At 44.5% G+C, this 14,622-nt stretch overlaps 1 protein-coding gene across 2 annotated transcripts in view; it reads left to right on the forward strand.

Annotated features, from left to right (window-relative positions):
- MDN1 (midasin AAA ATPase 1) overlaps positions 1 to 14,622 on the forward strand; it is a 138,352-nt gene that overhangs the window by 80,381 nt on the left and 43,349 nt on the right. For both annotated transcript variants that reach the window (XM_070450115.1, XM_070450116.1), the window contains exons 50-61: positions 1,149 to 1,262; positions 2,789 to 2,921; positions 4,461 to 4,576; positions 5,327 to 5,460; positions 8,157 to 8,314; positions 8,504 to 8,624; positions 8,979 to 9,189; positions 9,544 to 9,775; positions 10,048 to 10,174; positions 10,843 to 11,013; positions 12,774 to 12,988; positions 13,364 to 13,751. In XM_070450115.1, the coding sequence (XP_070306216.1) occupies positions 1,149 to 1,262; positions 2,789 to 2,921; positions 4,461 to 4,576; positions 5,327 to 5,460; positions 8,157 to 8,314; positions 8,504 to 8,624; positions 8,979 to 9,189; positions 9,544 to 9,775; positions 10,048 to 10,174; positions 10,843 to 11,013; positions 12,774 to 12,988; positions 13,364 to 13,751 (2,120 nt within the window). The remainder of the gene's footprint in view (positions 1 to 1,148; positions 1,263 to 2,788; positions 2,922 to 4,460; positions 4,577 to 5,326; positions 5,461 to 8,156; positions 8,315 to 8,503; positions 8,625 to 8,978; positions 9,190 to 9,543; positions 9,776 to 10,047; positions 10,175 to 10,842; positions 11,014 to 12,773; positions 12,989 to 13,363; positions 13,752 to 14,622) is intronic.

Genomic DNA, 14,622 nt, shown 5'->3' on the forward strand with positions numbered 1-14,622 from the left:
TTCTATCCAGCCCAGAAGGAGAATGCGCTGTGTCACGTCACTTTTAGCTTCTGAGCATTTCAGCATCTGTCCAGTCTTCTATCCAGCCCAGAAGGAGAATGCGCTGTGTCACGTCACTTTTAGCTTTCTGAGCATTTCAGCATCTGTCCAGTCTTCTATCCAGCCCAGAAGGAGAATGCGCTGTGTCACGTCACTTTTAGCTTTCTGAGCATTTCAGCATCTGTCCAGTCTTCTATCCAGCCCAGAAGGAGAATGCGCTGTGTCACGTCACTTTTGACTTCTGAGCATTTCAGCATCTGTCCAGTCTTCTATCCAGCCCAGAAGGAGAATGCGCTGTGTCACGTCACTTTTAACTTCTGAGCATTTCAGCATCTGTCCAGTCTTCTATCCAGCCCAGAAGGAGAATGCGCTGTCACGTCACTTTTGACTTCTGAGCATTTCAGCATCTGTCCAGTCTTCTATCCAGCCCAGAAGGAGAATGCGCTGTGTCACGTCACTTTTAACTTCTGAGCATTTCAGCATCTGTCCAGTCTTCTATCCAGCCCAGAAGGAGAATGCGCTGTGTCACGTCACTTTTAACTTCTGAGCATTTCAGCATCTGTCCAGTCTTCTATCCAGCCCAGAAGGAGAATGCGCTGTGTCACGTCACTTTTAACTTCTGAGCATCCTGGTGTTTTTCCTGTACTTACTCTGTTGGCACATGCATTCCTTCTGGAAAAGGGTTGCTTTTGGTAAATTTACTTCCCATAAAAGTACGTAAGATTCTAATCTTAACTTCCGTTCCAGTGATCTAAATGATCATTCTTAATTTCTTTGTACATTTTTCATGCCAGGTAGCTTTAAAGGTTTTAAAGTACCAGAATTTGTGGGTATAACTTGTTGACTAAAGTAGTTGAGTTTATATGAGTGTTTCTACTCTAGGAGAATTTGTAGTTAAGCCAGTGTATGTGTATATCATGTCTAAATATGTGTAGAAGGAAATTGGATGCGTGTTCTCATCTGCTTTGTCCCGTGTGATGGCTGCTAGACACAGGCAGCTCCTGAAGCGTAACCTGCGGCGCGGCCACCGTGGCAGCTGCAGAACGGAAAGCTCAAGGGGACGGCGCTGCTTTAGGTGATGACTGGCATCTGTGCTCCTTCCTCCACAGAGTCCATACAGATTCATCTGGAAGCCAGTGCTGCAGCTCTCAGGAAGTTTTACTCAAATTCTCTCTCATCTGGGGTCCGTGATGTCATCAAAATATTACAACCAAATGCAACAGGTACTGCACTTGCCTTGATTTCTAGCTCTCAGCACTCTTGTCCATTGAGTTCATGGGGAAAAGATCTGTCAGAGCTCCCCCTTGTAACAGAAGAAGTCTCAGAGTATCCAGATGCGTATTCTGCTGCTGCTTTTCAAAACTGTGTATTGACTGTTCAGTTTCTGAGAAAGGATGATGGCACCCAGTGCGGTGGGAGGAACACGGGCGCTGGGGGTCTGGGCTCCGGTCCCAGCCTGGCCACAAACCGGCTTGTTGGTTCTGGGTCCCTCGTTCATGCTCAGCTGCCTTTGTTTGAAAAACATGGGAATAAAATTCATTCTTCTGGGGCCCCTGTAACTTGTAATAGTCTGTGATGTGTTAGTAAGTACTGTTAAAAGAAAGGATTTTAAACTGTGATCTTTTGAGATGAAGGTAAAATAGTACACCTTCTGTGTCTTAAACAGAAAACCTTAATGATGAAGTTATACAGTCTTAGATTCAAAGTTATGAAACAAAGCCACAGTGATAAAAGAAGTAGCCATCCAAGCTATCTAATTAAATGAGGTATTCAGAATTTCTCAGTTTTCATCTGACATTGATCAAAACATGCTATTACCTGATTTGGTTTAGAAAAAAAGTGTGCGTGATGCTTTTTGATGTTTATATAATTATAATTTTATGTGTACCTATGACTGCCTCATGTACACTAAAGGTAATGGGATAGATGGTTGGGCAGAAGTCAAATGACAGAGAAAACTGATGTCAGGGTCATATTGTGGCTGAAGTGAATTATGACTTTCCATTCATGAAAGAACTTTGGTCTTTGAGAACATAGTTCTAGGATAGAGGGCTAGATTCCCTTCGCGGCAGCCTTGGCCTGCCCACTGATTGGCTCATCTTCCTTTTTCCTTTTCATCTGAGTCTCTCTGGCTCATGTAGCCTTGCTAGATTTGGGGATACGGGTCCCCCCACTGGACCTTGCTCTTCACAGTAGGCATTGGTTAGTCTCCTGTGTTCTGGATGCCTTCAGGGCGTGAAGTACTCCACTGAGCCACCCAGCCACCCTCAAACTAACATTCCCATGGTTTTCCCATGCCTCCTGCCGCTGGGATCCCCACCTCCGGGCCAGGTCAGAGGCTGATGGCTGCTGCTGTGCAGAGAGAGCTTGATACCAAGTTTAGCCAAAGGAGCAGAGGTGGCGGCAGCGTGCCCTGTGATTATAAAGAAGTGGGTTTTAAGCAAAATAATCTTGAGTTGTTTTTCTTGTTAAAGACAAATTACTGAGGTGTGTTCATTCATTTTCTGTCATGGAAGTTAGTTATCTTGTGGTTAATGGCAAAAGATTGGGTAATTGAGTGCATGAATTCTTTTCCAACCATTAATGGGACCTGAGCAGGTGAATGCATTGGCTTTGGAACTGTCACGGATTGAACCATTTCCGTTTCTCTTCCCCAGCAAGACTTATGTGATCAAAGTAAAACGGTGAGATTTGTCAGACAGGGAGTTTAACTCCAAAATTCTCCCTTTTCTTTTGTTCCTTAAACCAGATGAATCTGTCATCCCTCTGGATCCCCGATGGAACATGCAGGCTGTAGACATCATCCGAAATGCGATGGACTTTGACCCACAGACAGACCAGCCTGAACAGCTCTTTGCCCTTTTAGAGTCTGTTGCAAACAAGTAGGTGAAGCCTACTATTGTGGGCACTGTTTGCCTCACTGTACCCTGTGACTTCACAAATTGTTGTTTAATGGCTAAGTCATGCCTGACTCTTTTGTGACCCCATGGACTGTAGCCCGCCAGGCTCCTCTGTCCATGTAGTTTTCCTGGGCAAGAATACTGGAGTGGGTCGCAATTTCTTTTTCCAGGGGATCTTCCCAACTCAGGGATCGGACCCGTATCGCCTAAGATACAGTTTACACGTGTTTAGTTTCTGAATCTGAGGAGTGCTGAGCGTCTGACATGATTGCCTTTGTTACGACCTCTCCTTCAAGTTCTGTGCACAGCGAAAAGTCATTCTGACCCTGATGTCCTAGTGCCTTTGAATTGGCAGATTCTTAATAATTTAACAGGGTGCTTATTAATATGTACACTGGGAAGTATCAGTAGTGGGATTTGTTTTATGGTTAATCTTTTATCACAGGATAGCTCTGTTTCCACTGTTTTTCTGTGTGATTCCCAATAGCTCCCTGCATTTTGGAAAGTTCTTTCCTCAGCAGTCTGTCCCATCAAATGTTGAAGGTCTAACATACATAGTCACATACAGTATAAATATACCTAAGTGTTTTATAAATCATTCCTCACTGTTTAATGTAATGACCAGTAGTATTTTTAATTGTCCATCAGTGTACGAGATTTAGAGAAGTAATTTTGTAACTGAGGTACAGCATGCATTACAGAAAAGTGCCACTGATGATGAATGTATGTCGTTTTGATGAATTTTCACAAAGTGAACTCACTCGTGTGGTTGATATGCAGTAACACCGCAGAGCACCCCTTGTCCCTTTCCCCCAGCAGCTCTCTCATCCTCCTCCCTGGGTAACTTCTAACTTGGCAGATTAATTGTATGATGGCTGGTTTGGGGTTTTTTTTTGGGTGGGGGGTTGCTGCACCGAGAGGCTTTTGAAGTCTTAGTTCCCTGACCAGGGACTGAACCTGGGCCTTAGCAGTGAAAGCACCGGGTCCCAGCCACTGAGCTGCCAGGGCTTCCCCGTGATGGCCAGTGTCGAGAGTCCACAGTGCGGTTTGTCAGATCGTGGCCGAGCAGAACCTGGGCCTTAGCAGTGAAAGCACCGGGTCCCAGCCACTGAGCTGCCAGGGCTTCCCCGTGATGGCCAGTGTCGAGAGTCCACAGTGCGGTTTGTCAGATCGTGGCCGAGCAGAACCTGGGCCTTAGCAGTGAAAGCACCGGGTCCCAGCCACTGAGCTGCCTGGGCTTCCCCGTGATGGCCAGTGTCGAGAGTCCACAGTGCGGTTTGTCAGATCGTGGCCGAGCAGAACCTGGGCCCGGCAGCTTCCCTCGCCCTGTCTTCCTCCCCGCCAGCCTGGTTGTCGTCTCTGTCACTGCCCGTCTCTCTCAGCCAGAATTTGCAGAGGCCTGAGGGGAATGACAGACTGAGGGAAATTGATGTTCATTCTAAGGGTTCTTAAGATTCAGCAGGTAGAGGCTGTGATAAGTATTATGAACTGATCACTATTAATTGTGGAATCTCATTTCAGGACCATCATATATTTCGACCGGGAAAAACGGATTTTTACTGAAGCAAATTCGGTTTCTGTTGGTGGCAGAAAGTTGAGAAACAGTGTTTTGAGAATGTCCTTTGAATTCCAGAAAGGTAAGGACGCCGCTTTTACCTCCTTGAGTTGCGCACCTGGTTGCATGATGTTCCTGACGGTGAGAGGCTCCTCAGGTGCTGCCATGCTGCTGATTCCCTTTGATTTGGCGGCCTGATTTTGACATCTTCCTTTACTCAGTATTTTTGACTAAGTGCTTTTTTACATGTCCTCAATCTCCTTTATTTATTTATTTATTTTGACCACCATGAGGTGGGTCTTGTGAGTGAGGAAAGGGAGGCACAGAGATGCCCTGGGTCACATCTGCAGCAAGTAGCAGGGCCAGAGCTGGTCTCTTGGCTCAAGAGTATGAGCTCATAAGCATTTGGTTATGGGTTCTTTTCTTCCTCCTTCCTTTTTTTTTTTAATTGAAAAGATATTGGTATTTCTTGGAAAATGTTCAAACTATAGAAGCATAAAAACAAAAAAGTTTACTCTTGCAGGAGCTACTGTTAATAGTAGAGATTTGTTTATATCTTCTCATATCTTCCTGTTATCTATGCATCTGGTCATATATGTAATATCTTAGAATTTGTTTTGTATTTAAACAAATGCTTTTTTTTTTTTAATTGAGACATGAACATCTCTACACACCTAACTTGCTAACTTAATAATATTAGGCAAAGATTTGCTTTCAACTTTGACCTTGACCTTTGTGCTGAGGATAATATTAAGTTCTAGACTGCTGTTAACTTTGAAAATGTCCACAGAATTAAAACTGATCACATGTTCTTGTTTATACCAACTCTAAGATCCAGAGAGCTATCACAGCCTGCCCCATGAAATCGTGGTCAATCTTGCTGCTTTCTTTGAACTTTGTGATGCATTAATCCTGCTGTGGGTACAGTCCTCTCAGGGCACGGTGTCTGATGCCAGTGTTAATGAGGTGAGGAGATGCACCTGTTTTTCTTTTAAGTGACATATTTCTTGGCACAGAGATTTTTTAGGGGAACAGCTAACTTCAGTGTAGTCATATGTCCAATATTATTTGAGAAATTGTTCTTGTGAATTTTAAATAGATACACATATTTTAAAGCTGTATAAGGGTGTAATTGGGATAATTTGCATATGTTTAAAGTGTACAGATTTATACTTTTTGACCCCTGTATACATTGATGCCGTTACCACAATCATGACAGTGAATCCATCCATCGCCCTCAAACCTTTCATCTTCTGTTTTCTCTTCCTTTTTTCTGCCCTCCACCTCCAGCAGGTATCCATTGGTCTGCTTTTTGTTACTACAGCATTTTATATTGCTTTTATATTTCTATTTCTGGCATTTTATATTGTTTTTATCTGTCCACTTTCATTTAAAGTCATTTTGAGATACATCCATATTGTTTTGTGTCTCAACTCATTCCTTTTTATTGCCAAGTAATAGTCTGTTGGACGTATACATACTATAACTTATTTGTCCATCCATTTGTTGCTAAAAATCAGAATTTTAACTGTTATATTTTAGTTCCCTTAAGCCTTCTTAGACATGATTCTCACATGTGGACTAAACTGGGATTGATTCCAGTTTATTCCAGTAATTGTAGAATTGTAGGTGTTAAACTTTTTAGTCTCAAGACCCGCCCCCCGCCCCAGCCCCCACCCCCGCCATTCCCAAATCTCAAAGAACTTTTGCATATGTGGTTACATGTATATTTACTGTATTAGGAAATAAATCTTAGAAATGTAAAAAATTATGTTAGTTTGTTTAAAGACACAGTAACAAATTCATGTTAACATGAATAACATTTTTAATGAAAAACCAACCATTTTCCAAAACAAAAATTAAGAGTGGAACAGTGTTACATTTCTGCACATCTCTCCGTGTCTGGCTTAACAGAAGGAAGGCTGGTTTTTCACACCTGCCCCTGATTTGCTGTCTTATGATATGTTGTATGTGTTGAAGTTTGTGAAGAGAAGCTGACCTCTATTTCATGTTGCTAAGAGCTGGGAAAGTGAAGGCTAGTTTAACAAACATTCCCATGTAATTGTGAATGTCCTTTGATCCTATACCACAGCTTGACAAGTGATAGTTTTGTAAAGGTCACTTATAATGTGGAATTTGGAAAAATAGCGATCTTGTCATGTGTTAAAACTCATTGTCCCGGCCTGCACTTTGGATGGACTTTATCCTTGCATGTTACGCTTGTGTATATTTGCAGCTGGTGCATTGGTAATTTGGAAAGTATTGTTAAGTGAGTTATCAGATCTTCCAAATGTTGGCACATTTCATTTTCCAATATAAATTAAGAAGTCATACTCTTGAAAAATTACTGCAGGACTTCATCAGAAAATCTTTAAGTATTGGGAATTTGTCACGCTCTTAGTTCTTCAGAGTTCTGAGCTTTGCTTAAAAGTTTTGAGTTTTGTTTTCGGCAGTCTTGTTTCTCTTGAACTGACAGATCCTTTCATTTTCTACACACTGTTTGCCAGACCCCCAGTCACGGCTTGTCTGCCACCCCAGCCCCTGCCCTTTTTTTGGTACCATCGGTGCAAATGTCACCAAAGTAAAGAGGGCAAATAATATGATATTATTATGAAAATAGCTTTTACACCATAAAACCTGAAAGATTATCATTAATCTGGAGACTGCTTTGCCATAAAAATACACAATTAGAAGAACAGCAATGTTGGAAACTCAGAGTACCTGGTTTTTGCATTACAACACTCCATTAATGAAAACAGTAGTTATTGTCATAAGGATAGACATAGACTAATAAAAGAGAATTTAGAAGCAGACCCTCAAATATTAATATATGGTGAATTAACTTAATGAGGGAAACAGTTCTTTAACAAACGGTGATGATAAAACTAGATATCCATGTAATAAATATGAGCCTTTACTCCTGCCTTATGTCAGAAAAGTTAACATCAAAATAGATTATAGACCTATGTCTAAAAGCTAAAGTTAATGAACCTCTAAAAGAAAGCATAGAAAATATTCACAGCCTGAGGATAGGCAGAGATTTCAGGGCATTCTTCATAAAAGAAAAAATTGAATTCAGTTTTGTCAAAATTAAAAATGGTTGTTAATAGACAGCTTTAAGAGAATGAAAACACTAGGCGACACTGTTTATAAATTGTATATAAATTGTTTAAACCAAAGCAGGAGCCCAGTTTTAAAAAGGAGCAAGAGAATTTGAATAGATGTTTCTCAGAAGATAATGAATGCCCCCTGAGAACTTGGAAACTTCTGTATCATTAGTTATCCAGGAGATGTAAATTGAAACCGCAGTGCAGGTCCACTCACCAGAACAGCCAAGGTTAACGACTGAATCCTGCCTGAACTGCTGGTTGGGGTTCAAGAGTGCAGCTTCTTTGTAAAGCAGGTTGTGATTTCTTATAACATGGGGTGCACACTTACCACATGACCCAGTGACGCTGTTTTCCCCAATAGCTCTGAACTTCCAGTGATAGGACGAAAGATCTTTGCCTTCTCTGACTGCCTCAATACCCCTAAAAAATTTTCCAGTCAGATGCTAGGTCTTTAACATGTATATGTTGCGTATTGATTCACGATTGAAGTCTGTGTTTTGTGTCCTTTACTGTGAGATGTTTGTGAGCAGTCTTGATTTGCTTTGTTTTTAGATCTTGGCTTCTGTGCGGTGGCGGGACCGGTTTTGGACTACGGCCGACACAGTAAAAGTAGATGCCTCGGGCCTGGCCTTGCTTGCCCTTCACTGGCACTGGGTTTTAAAACATTTGGTCTGTCGGATCCCCCAACTCCTGATGAACCATGAAGACAAGTAAGACTCATATTTAGAGAAACAACGTCAGTATCTACAGGATTGATGTTTGGGAAGGAAACGTGTTTCTCCCTACTTTACTGTGGTTTGTTCCATCCTTGACTTGTCGGTGAATGTGAACCTCGTATAAAGTACATGCACTTCCCCTTTCCTCACCTCCCTTCTGCCCCTTTATCTCCTCTGCTAAAGATACTACAAAGAGGTTCAGACCATTTCAGAACATATTCAGAATTGCTTGGAGAGCCCAACTGGTGGATTCGCAGGTGTAAAGAAGTTGCAGAAGTTCCTGGGACGACCCTTTCCTTTTAAGGTACAATTTGGAAGCATGTAGTTAACACAAAGGTTTGACCTTTTCTAAAGCTCTCTTGGAATGTGGGCACTGCCATTCAACTAGACTCAGCCCTGCCTGCAAATTTTTGAATGTTCAGTGAGCACTATTTACTGATTTGTTAAGTGTTATTTTGCATAGTCTTGAGACTTTTAAGGTTGAATAGACTTTTAACTTTATTACTGTAAAATATCCTTAGAGCAACAAGAGTAAACCAACTTTATGTTTGTAGAAGCATTGAGGAAATATTTAAAAACTTTTTCAGACATGAATAGGCTTCTAAAAAGAACCACTTTTCTCCTCTGTAATAGGCTCTCCTGGGTTTTATTGTTTTAGGACGAGCTGGTCGTAGAGTGTTTTTCACAACTGAAGATCTTTAACAAAGCTCTTACCGTCAGAGAGTGGATGCCTGCTCTTGGGGAGAGTGGATGGCAGGAAGACATTAGTCGGCTCCAAATGGTTGCATCTGAAGGGACATTAAAGGAAAGTCTCCTCCGGGCCTGGGGGTTGGTCCTCCGAGCTAATATTCTGGAAGATGTTGACTCAGGTGTGTGGCTAGCTGACAGTGGTTCTAAGCATGCTCTCTGCAGCCAATAAGTTGTTGGTTTTTTTTCTTTTTCTTTGTCAGTAAGTTTAAAAAATTTCTCCCTTAGATATTCTTCTCCTTCTTCGCCCCGCCCATATACTATAGTGACAACTAAATAAGTGTCGAGGCATAAGGCTAAACTTTACATACATTATTTAATTCTGTCATTGGAATTGTGCAGATATTAATAGTGTTATTTAACACATGAGAAACTCGAGCTCAGGTGATGTTGAACTCAAGTTAAGCTCATAGTCACATAACTGGCTGTTGGGAATCTGAGCCCGACCACTGACTGCTGTGTATCTTTTTGTCCAGATGCATTGAAGAATCTTGTGAATGCTCAGTGTTTAGAACTAAAAGCCAAAGGAATTTCACTTGGCTTTCTGGAGAAAAAGCAGAGTGAAGCTTCCTCCCTGTGGCAGCCAGACTTCAGCCCCTTACTCCAGCTCACCAGGAGCGTTCAGCTGTGGCCTCTGATGGAGTACCTGGCCATGCTCTGGCAGTACAAAGTCACAGCTGACTTTATGACAGAGGCTTGTCTGAGAAGGTGAGCCATGCTTCGGGTTTTTTCCCTTTGGGGCAGCTTATTTTCGTGGAAGTTTATTCTGTGTATCCTGCATTTAAAACAAAGCACAGCCTTGTCTTGAGGGGGGGAGTAGTTGCTGAAGCAGAGGGAGGTCGTTTGCCACTTTGGAAAGCCAAAAATTCTTGATTCTTTGCCTATTCTGTGTGTATTCCATCTCCCCTTCCATAGCAGTTTTCTAGCAGTTCATGGAAAGCCCACAGCTTACTCTCTCCCCATCTCTATTTCTTGAGCAGGTCAAGCAAACACCGGCAGCCTCAGATAGATGAGGAGATAAGCTGTCACATCACATTTTGTCTTAAGCACACACCAGTTGCTCCTCAAGAGCTTCGAGATCTTTGGTCCTTAGCACACCATCAAAAGGTAAAAATCAAAGTCAAAATCAAAAAGCCGCCTTTGCACTGTGAACTGATTAGATTTTCTGTGGCACACTAGTTGCAGAACATTGCAGAATAATCTCAAAAATTGCATATTGTAAAGCTAATCTTTTCTGAATTAAGTTTCAAAGAGGAGAACTTTGAATGTTTTTTGCAGTAATATTCTAGGCATTTTCCTGCTCTTATCATAGTTTCATTCCATTTGGTTCCCAGTTAGATGAGGCTAAAATACTTGCTAATATTTATTTTATTTGCTCAAAAATGTATAATCAGTGTTTTTTACTCTTCCATAGAGAGTAACTTGTTGAATATGAATAGTGGTGAATTGTAGTTACTGTTACTTCATTAGTACAGCCTTAAATTTTTTTTTATAATGTTTTATTCATTTATTTTGATACATAATTATGTGATTATTTTTATTACATTTTCACATGCAGTCTTACAGAATCAGATCTCATGTTTGTTTTATCAAAGTATAAATAGGTTAAATAATGTGACTAAGATGTCTGGGGTGGCAGAAAATCAGAAACATTAGGATTAATAATCTTTAAATCCATGTTAGTTCTGGATGATATTACAAGATGGAGATCTTTTAACTGGATTTATAGAATCTTTCTCGAATACTCTCTTACCTGATTAACCCTTTATCTCTAGATGACTGCTGAAGAAAGAATCTCTTTGTGGTCCGAGTTATTCAGCTCCACATTTACGTCTTTCTGGAGCAGCACTGTGACCACACATCCAGAGTACTGGCTGACGTGGAGCCCACTGCCTGGTGAACAGCGGAAGGAGACCCCCAGATCTCTTCTGGACCCCACATTAAAGGTTTGTTGGCAGAAAATTATAAAAATGTTTGACAGTAGAAAAAATTTCTCTCGGGAATTCCCTGGTGGTCCAGTGGCTAAGACTCTGCGCTCCTGATACAGGGGGGCTGGGTTCGATCCCTGGTTAGGGAACTAGATCCCACATGCCACAACTAAGACTCTATGTAGCCAAATAAATAAAAATAAATGTTTTAAAAAAAAGAAAAAATTTCTCTCGTGTAATCAAAAGCAAGGCTGCCTCCTTGGTTCACATAGTATGTCATGAAAGTTTGCACCTGTCGCCCAGCTCGTGCTTTTTAAGCTGTCCCACGCCACCGCTGTGCTGCAGAGCATTCGTCACTTCCTTACTGACGAGCACTGAGATTTCTGGCCTTCTCCTCCCGCTTCCTCTAGCAGGTACCCCTGCATCAGCTACCCCTGTACAAGCCTTTGTCTACTTGTCTGCTGTTCCCATGGATTGTGATGAAGCTTGGGATTTAACCCATGGCCAAAGTGTCTGCACAGTTAAAGAGATTTATGTATGTTATCAGAACATCTAGGGAAGTAGGTTTGTTTTTCACTCTTCCTGCTAGGAGACGGTGAAGAGGGAAGACATGAAGTCAGGATCACTTCTCATATCCTGTGTTTCCATATCTTTGCCCCACTTGGTGTCATTAATACTTTGAATTATTACCAGTCATCCACTTTAGAACTTGTTTTAAGTTGTATTCCTTTGATTTTTATTGAGATAGAGCATCTTTACATATGTATATTGTTTGTTTTTATTTCTTTCTCTGAATTTTCCAGTCATGTTTATTGCCCACTTTGTTTAAAAAGGGTCATTAAACGTCATTTTATTAATGAAGATCTCATTATATATTATGCATATTAAACCTTCACCTAACATGGTTGGAAATATATTTCTCGTATCTCGCAGGTTTGAAGGAAATATATTTCTATTGTCTCTCAGGTTTGAGGATGTTTTCTTTTATCACACACGTTTTATAGTTTGCAAATACACCAGCCACTTTTTAGTTTGTGGCTTTGACATGCTTTTAAATAAGTCTTTCTTCACCACCCATAGAGTGAAAAACCATTTGTTCATTTTCATATGTATGTCAGTCTCATCAGAATATCTTATTTTGTGAGGTAGGGATGTAAATTTTTTAATCTTCTACAAACAAATATATCCAAAAGCAGTATTGACAACACTAGTTTGACCTAGTTCATTCTTTCCTTCTTATTTGAAATGCCACTTCTGACACAGTACTTCATTCTCACAAGCTTCACGGATGCAGGACTCAGTTCTGTTCCATCCCTGTATCAAAGATGATTCCTTTGCTGTCAGACGTCTCAAAGCCCTTAGTGTTAAACCTCATGGCTCACCAAGAGGTCCACACAGCCGAGGCTTGCTTTCCTGTGGGTCTCACCCCTCTCCTGTTGTCATGGACACTGTTGCTGTGTCCCGGTTAGCAGTCCAGGAAGCAGAGGCTCCCCCTGCCGCAGGCCTCACCGCCCGCAGTGCGCCCCCAGCCCTGCAGCGGACACGGCCTTCCCGATGCCCGGGGGCGAGGGGTTTTCTCCCGCTGACGAAAGCAGCCCCTGTTCTCCGTTCGGGAGAGTGGAGTCGTTCAGGCCCCCGCGCCCGGCCCCACTCTGCCAGGCTGGTCCTGTCTGAGGGTGGCGGCTGCCTGTCCTGGCGGCCTGAGGCGCCCCAGTGCTGCCCGTTGAGACCCGTTAGTCAGTTTCTAAAAGTGGGCCTGACTCGCCTCCCTCCCTCAGGGCCCCGGCGGTCTCAGTAGAGCCGTGTTCTCCAAGTGCTGCTTTGAGGTCGTGACCAGCAGCTGCAGAGCAGGTCGCTGGGATGTGAGCGGCCTGCCCGTCCTGTCGTCCTCGCGCGTCACCCTGGGCGAGTGGGCCGAGAGGTGCCAGCAGCTCCGGGACGTCAGCGCGATGCTCTGGACCAACATGGCCGTCCCGGTGGTGGCAGAGTTCAGGTATCCCCCCTCCCCGGGTGGACGGGACGGCGCCCGCCTTTCCTCCAGGGTGTGCTGCGGGGACCTCGGCCAGAGCTTGCTTGGGTAGTGGCTGCTTCCGGTGGGTGGAGGACAGGTGTGTTTTGGCTGGAGGAGCAGGTTTTCAGCCCATAACAGAGACTGCTGCGAGCTGGCCTCTGCCAGCTGTCAGTGTCCTGTCACCACGAGGGCGGTGCCTGGAAAACCAACAGACCGAGAACAGAAGTTCACCTCCAGGTGTAGTCTGGAGAGCAGTGTAGGCTGCCTCGCTGTTTTCTGGAAGGACGAACGCTAGTGTCAGAAAGGAATGCTGGTGACTGCAGCGCAGACCCAGTGAGTGCTCCCCTGTCCCCGCAGACGCACGGATTCCCGGCTCCAGGGCCTGGTGCTGTGCCGGCATCTGGCCGGCCTGGCGGAGCTGCTGCCCGCGCCCCGGCAGCAAGAGCACGTGCACGCCTGCCGGCAGCTGCTGCTCGGAGATGGCCAGGCCTTCCAGCACGTGGGCGAGACTCTGGGGGAGCTGGCCAGGCAGGAGGCGCTGCCCCAGGACCTGCTGGGCCTCCTGCTTGCCGCCCTGCGCCACGCGTTCGGGGAGGTGGAGGGCAGGCGCGACCTGCCCGAGCCGGCCCGCCGTGGGAGCCTGTGGGTGAGCCTGGGCCTGCTCCAGATGCAGACCTGGCTGCCCCAGGCGCGCTTCGACCCCGCCGTGAAGAGGCGGTACAAGCTCAAGTACGCTGCGGAAGAGGTATGGCGGGAGGGCTGGCCGCGGGCCGCGCTCAGCGATCGCCCCTCCTGCGCCCTCCTGGGTGCTTGGGCTCGAGCTGCCCTGTGGCCTTCCAGGGCTGTGTTCTCCAGGCTGCGGCGTCCTGTCTGTGGGTCCCTCTGAGGAGGGCCAGGCGCCACGAGGGCTTATATAACCGCCATGCTGGTTCCAGCCACCGATGGATAGGCTGTCCTAAGCGCTCACAGTGCCCCTCACCGTCTGGCCCCCACCTGGATTAAGTTTTGGATGCTTGGGTTTGAGTAGCTCCTTTAGACAGGGTCCAGTAGTCCTCGGGCCAGGTGGAGCAGTGGTGACGGATCTGCCTGCTGATGCAGGAGACGCGGGAAGTGTGGGTTTGATCCCTGAATTGGGAAGATCCCTTGGAGAAGGAAATGGCAACCCACTCCAGTGTTCTTGCCTTGGAGAATCTCATGGACAGAAGAGCCTGGTGGCCTACAGTCCACGGGATCATAAGAAAGTCTGACACGACTTGGTGACTAGACAACAACAGTGAGTAGACCTTAGGTTTTGAACTGTTGGTGTTATCCAAAACTCAGGAATTAGGTAGATTCCGATAATGTGATGTGCTTCTTGCTGTTTGAACTACCAACCAAACTCGGGAACTGAGCATGTTAAATAGTGATACGTTAGACCTATATTTGGAGGAAGGAAGATTAAATTGGTTGGGGTGAAGGGCAGGCTGCTGTGGCGGAGACTCAGCAGTTCATTGGCATCAGTGAGACTGTTCCTTTTCACCTGAGCGCTCTGAAGCGAGTGGTCCAGGCTAAAAATGTGAGGCAGAAGCCACCCCCAGCCGTTGGGTCGTTCAGGCTCCCAGGTTCTGTCCATCCAG

Source organism: Odocoileus virginianus, chromosome 19 (assembly GCF_023699985.2).
Source record: "Odocoileus virginianus isolate 20LAN1187 ecotype Illinois chromosome 19, Ovbor_1.2, whole genome shotgun sequence".
Classification (NCBI taxonomy): domain Eukaryota; kingdom Metazoa; phylum Chordata; class Mammalia; order Artiodactyla; family Cervidae; genus Odocoileus; species Odocoileus virginianus.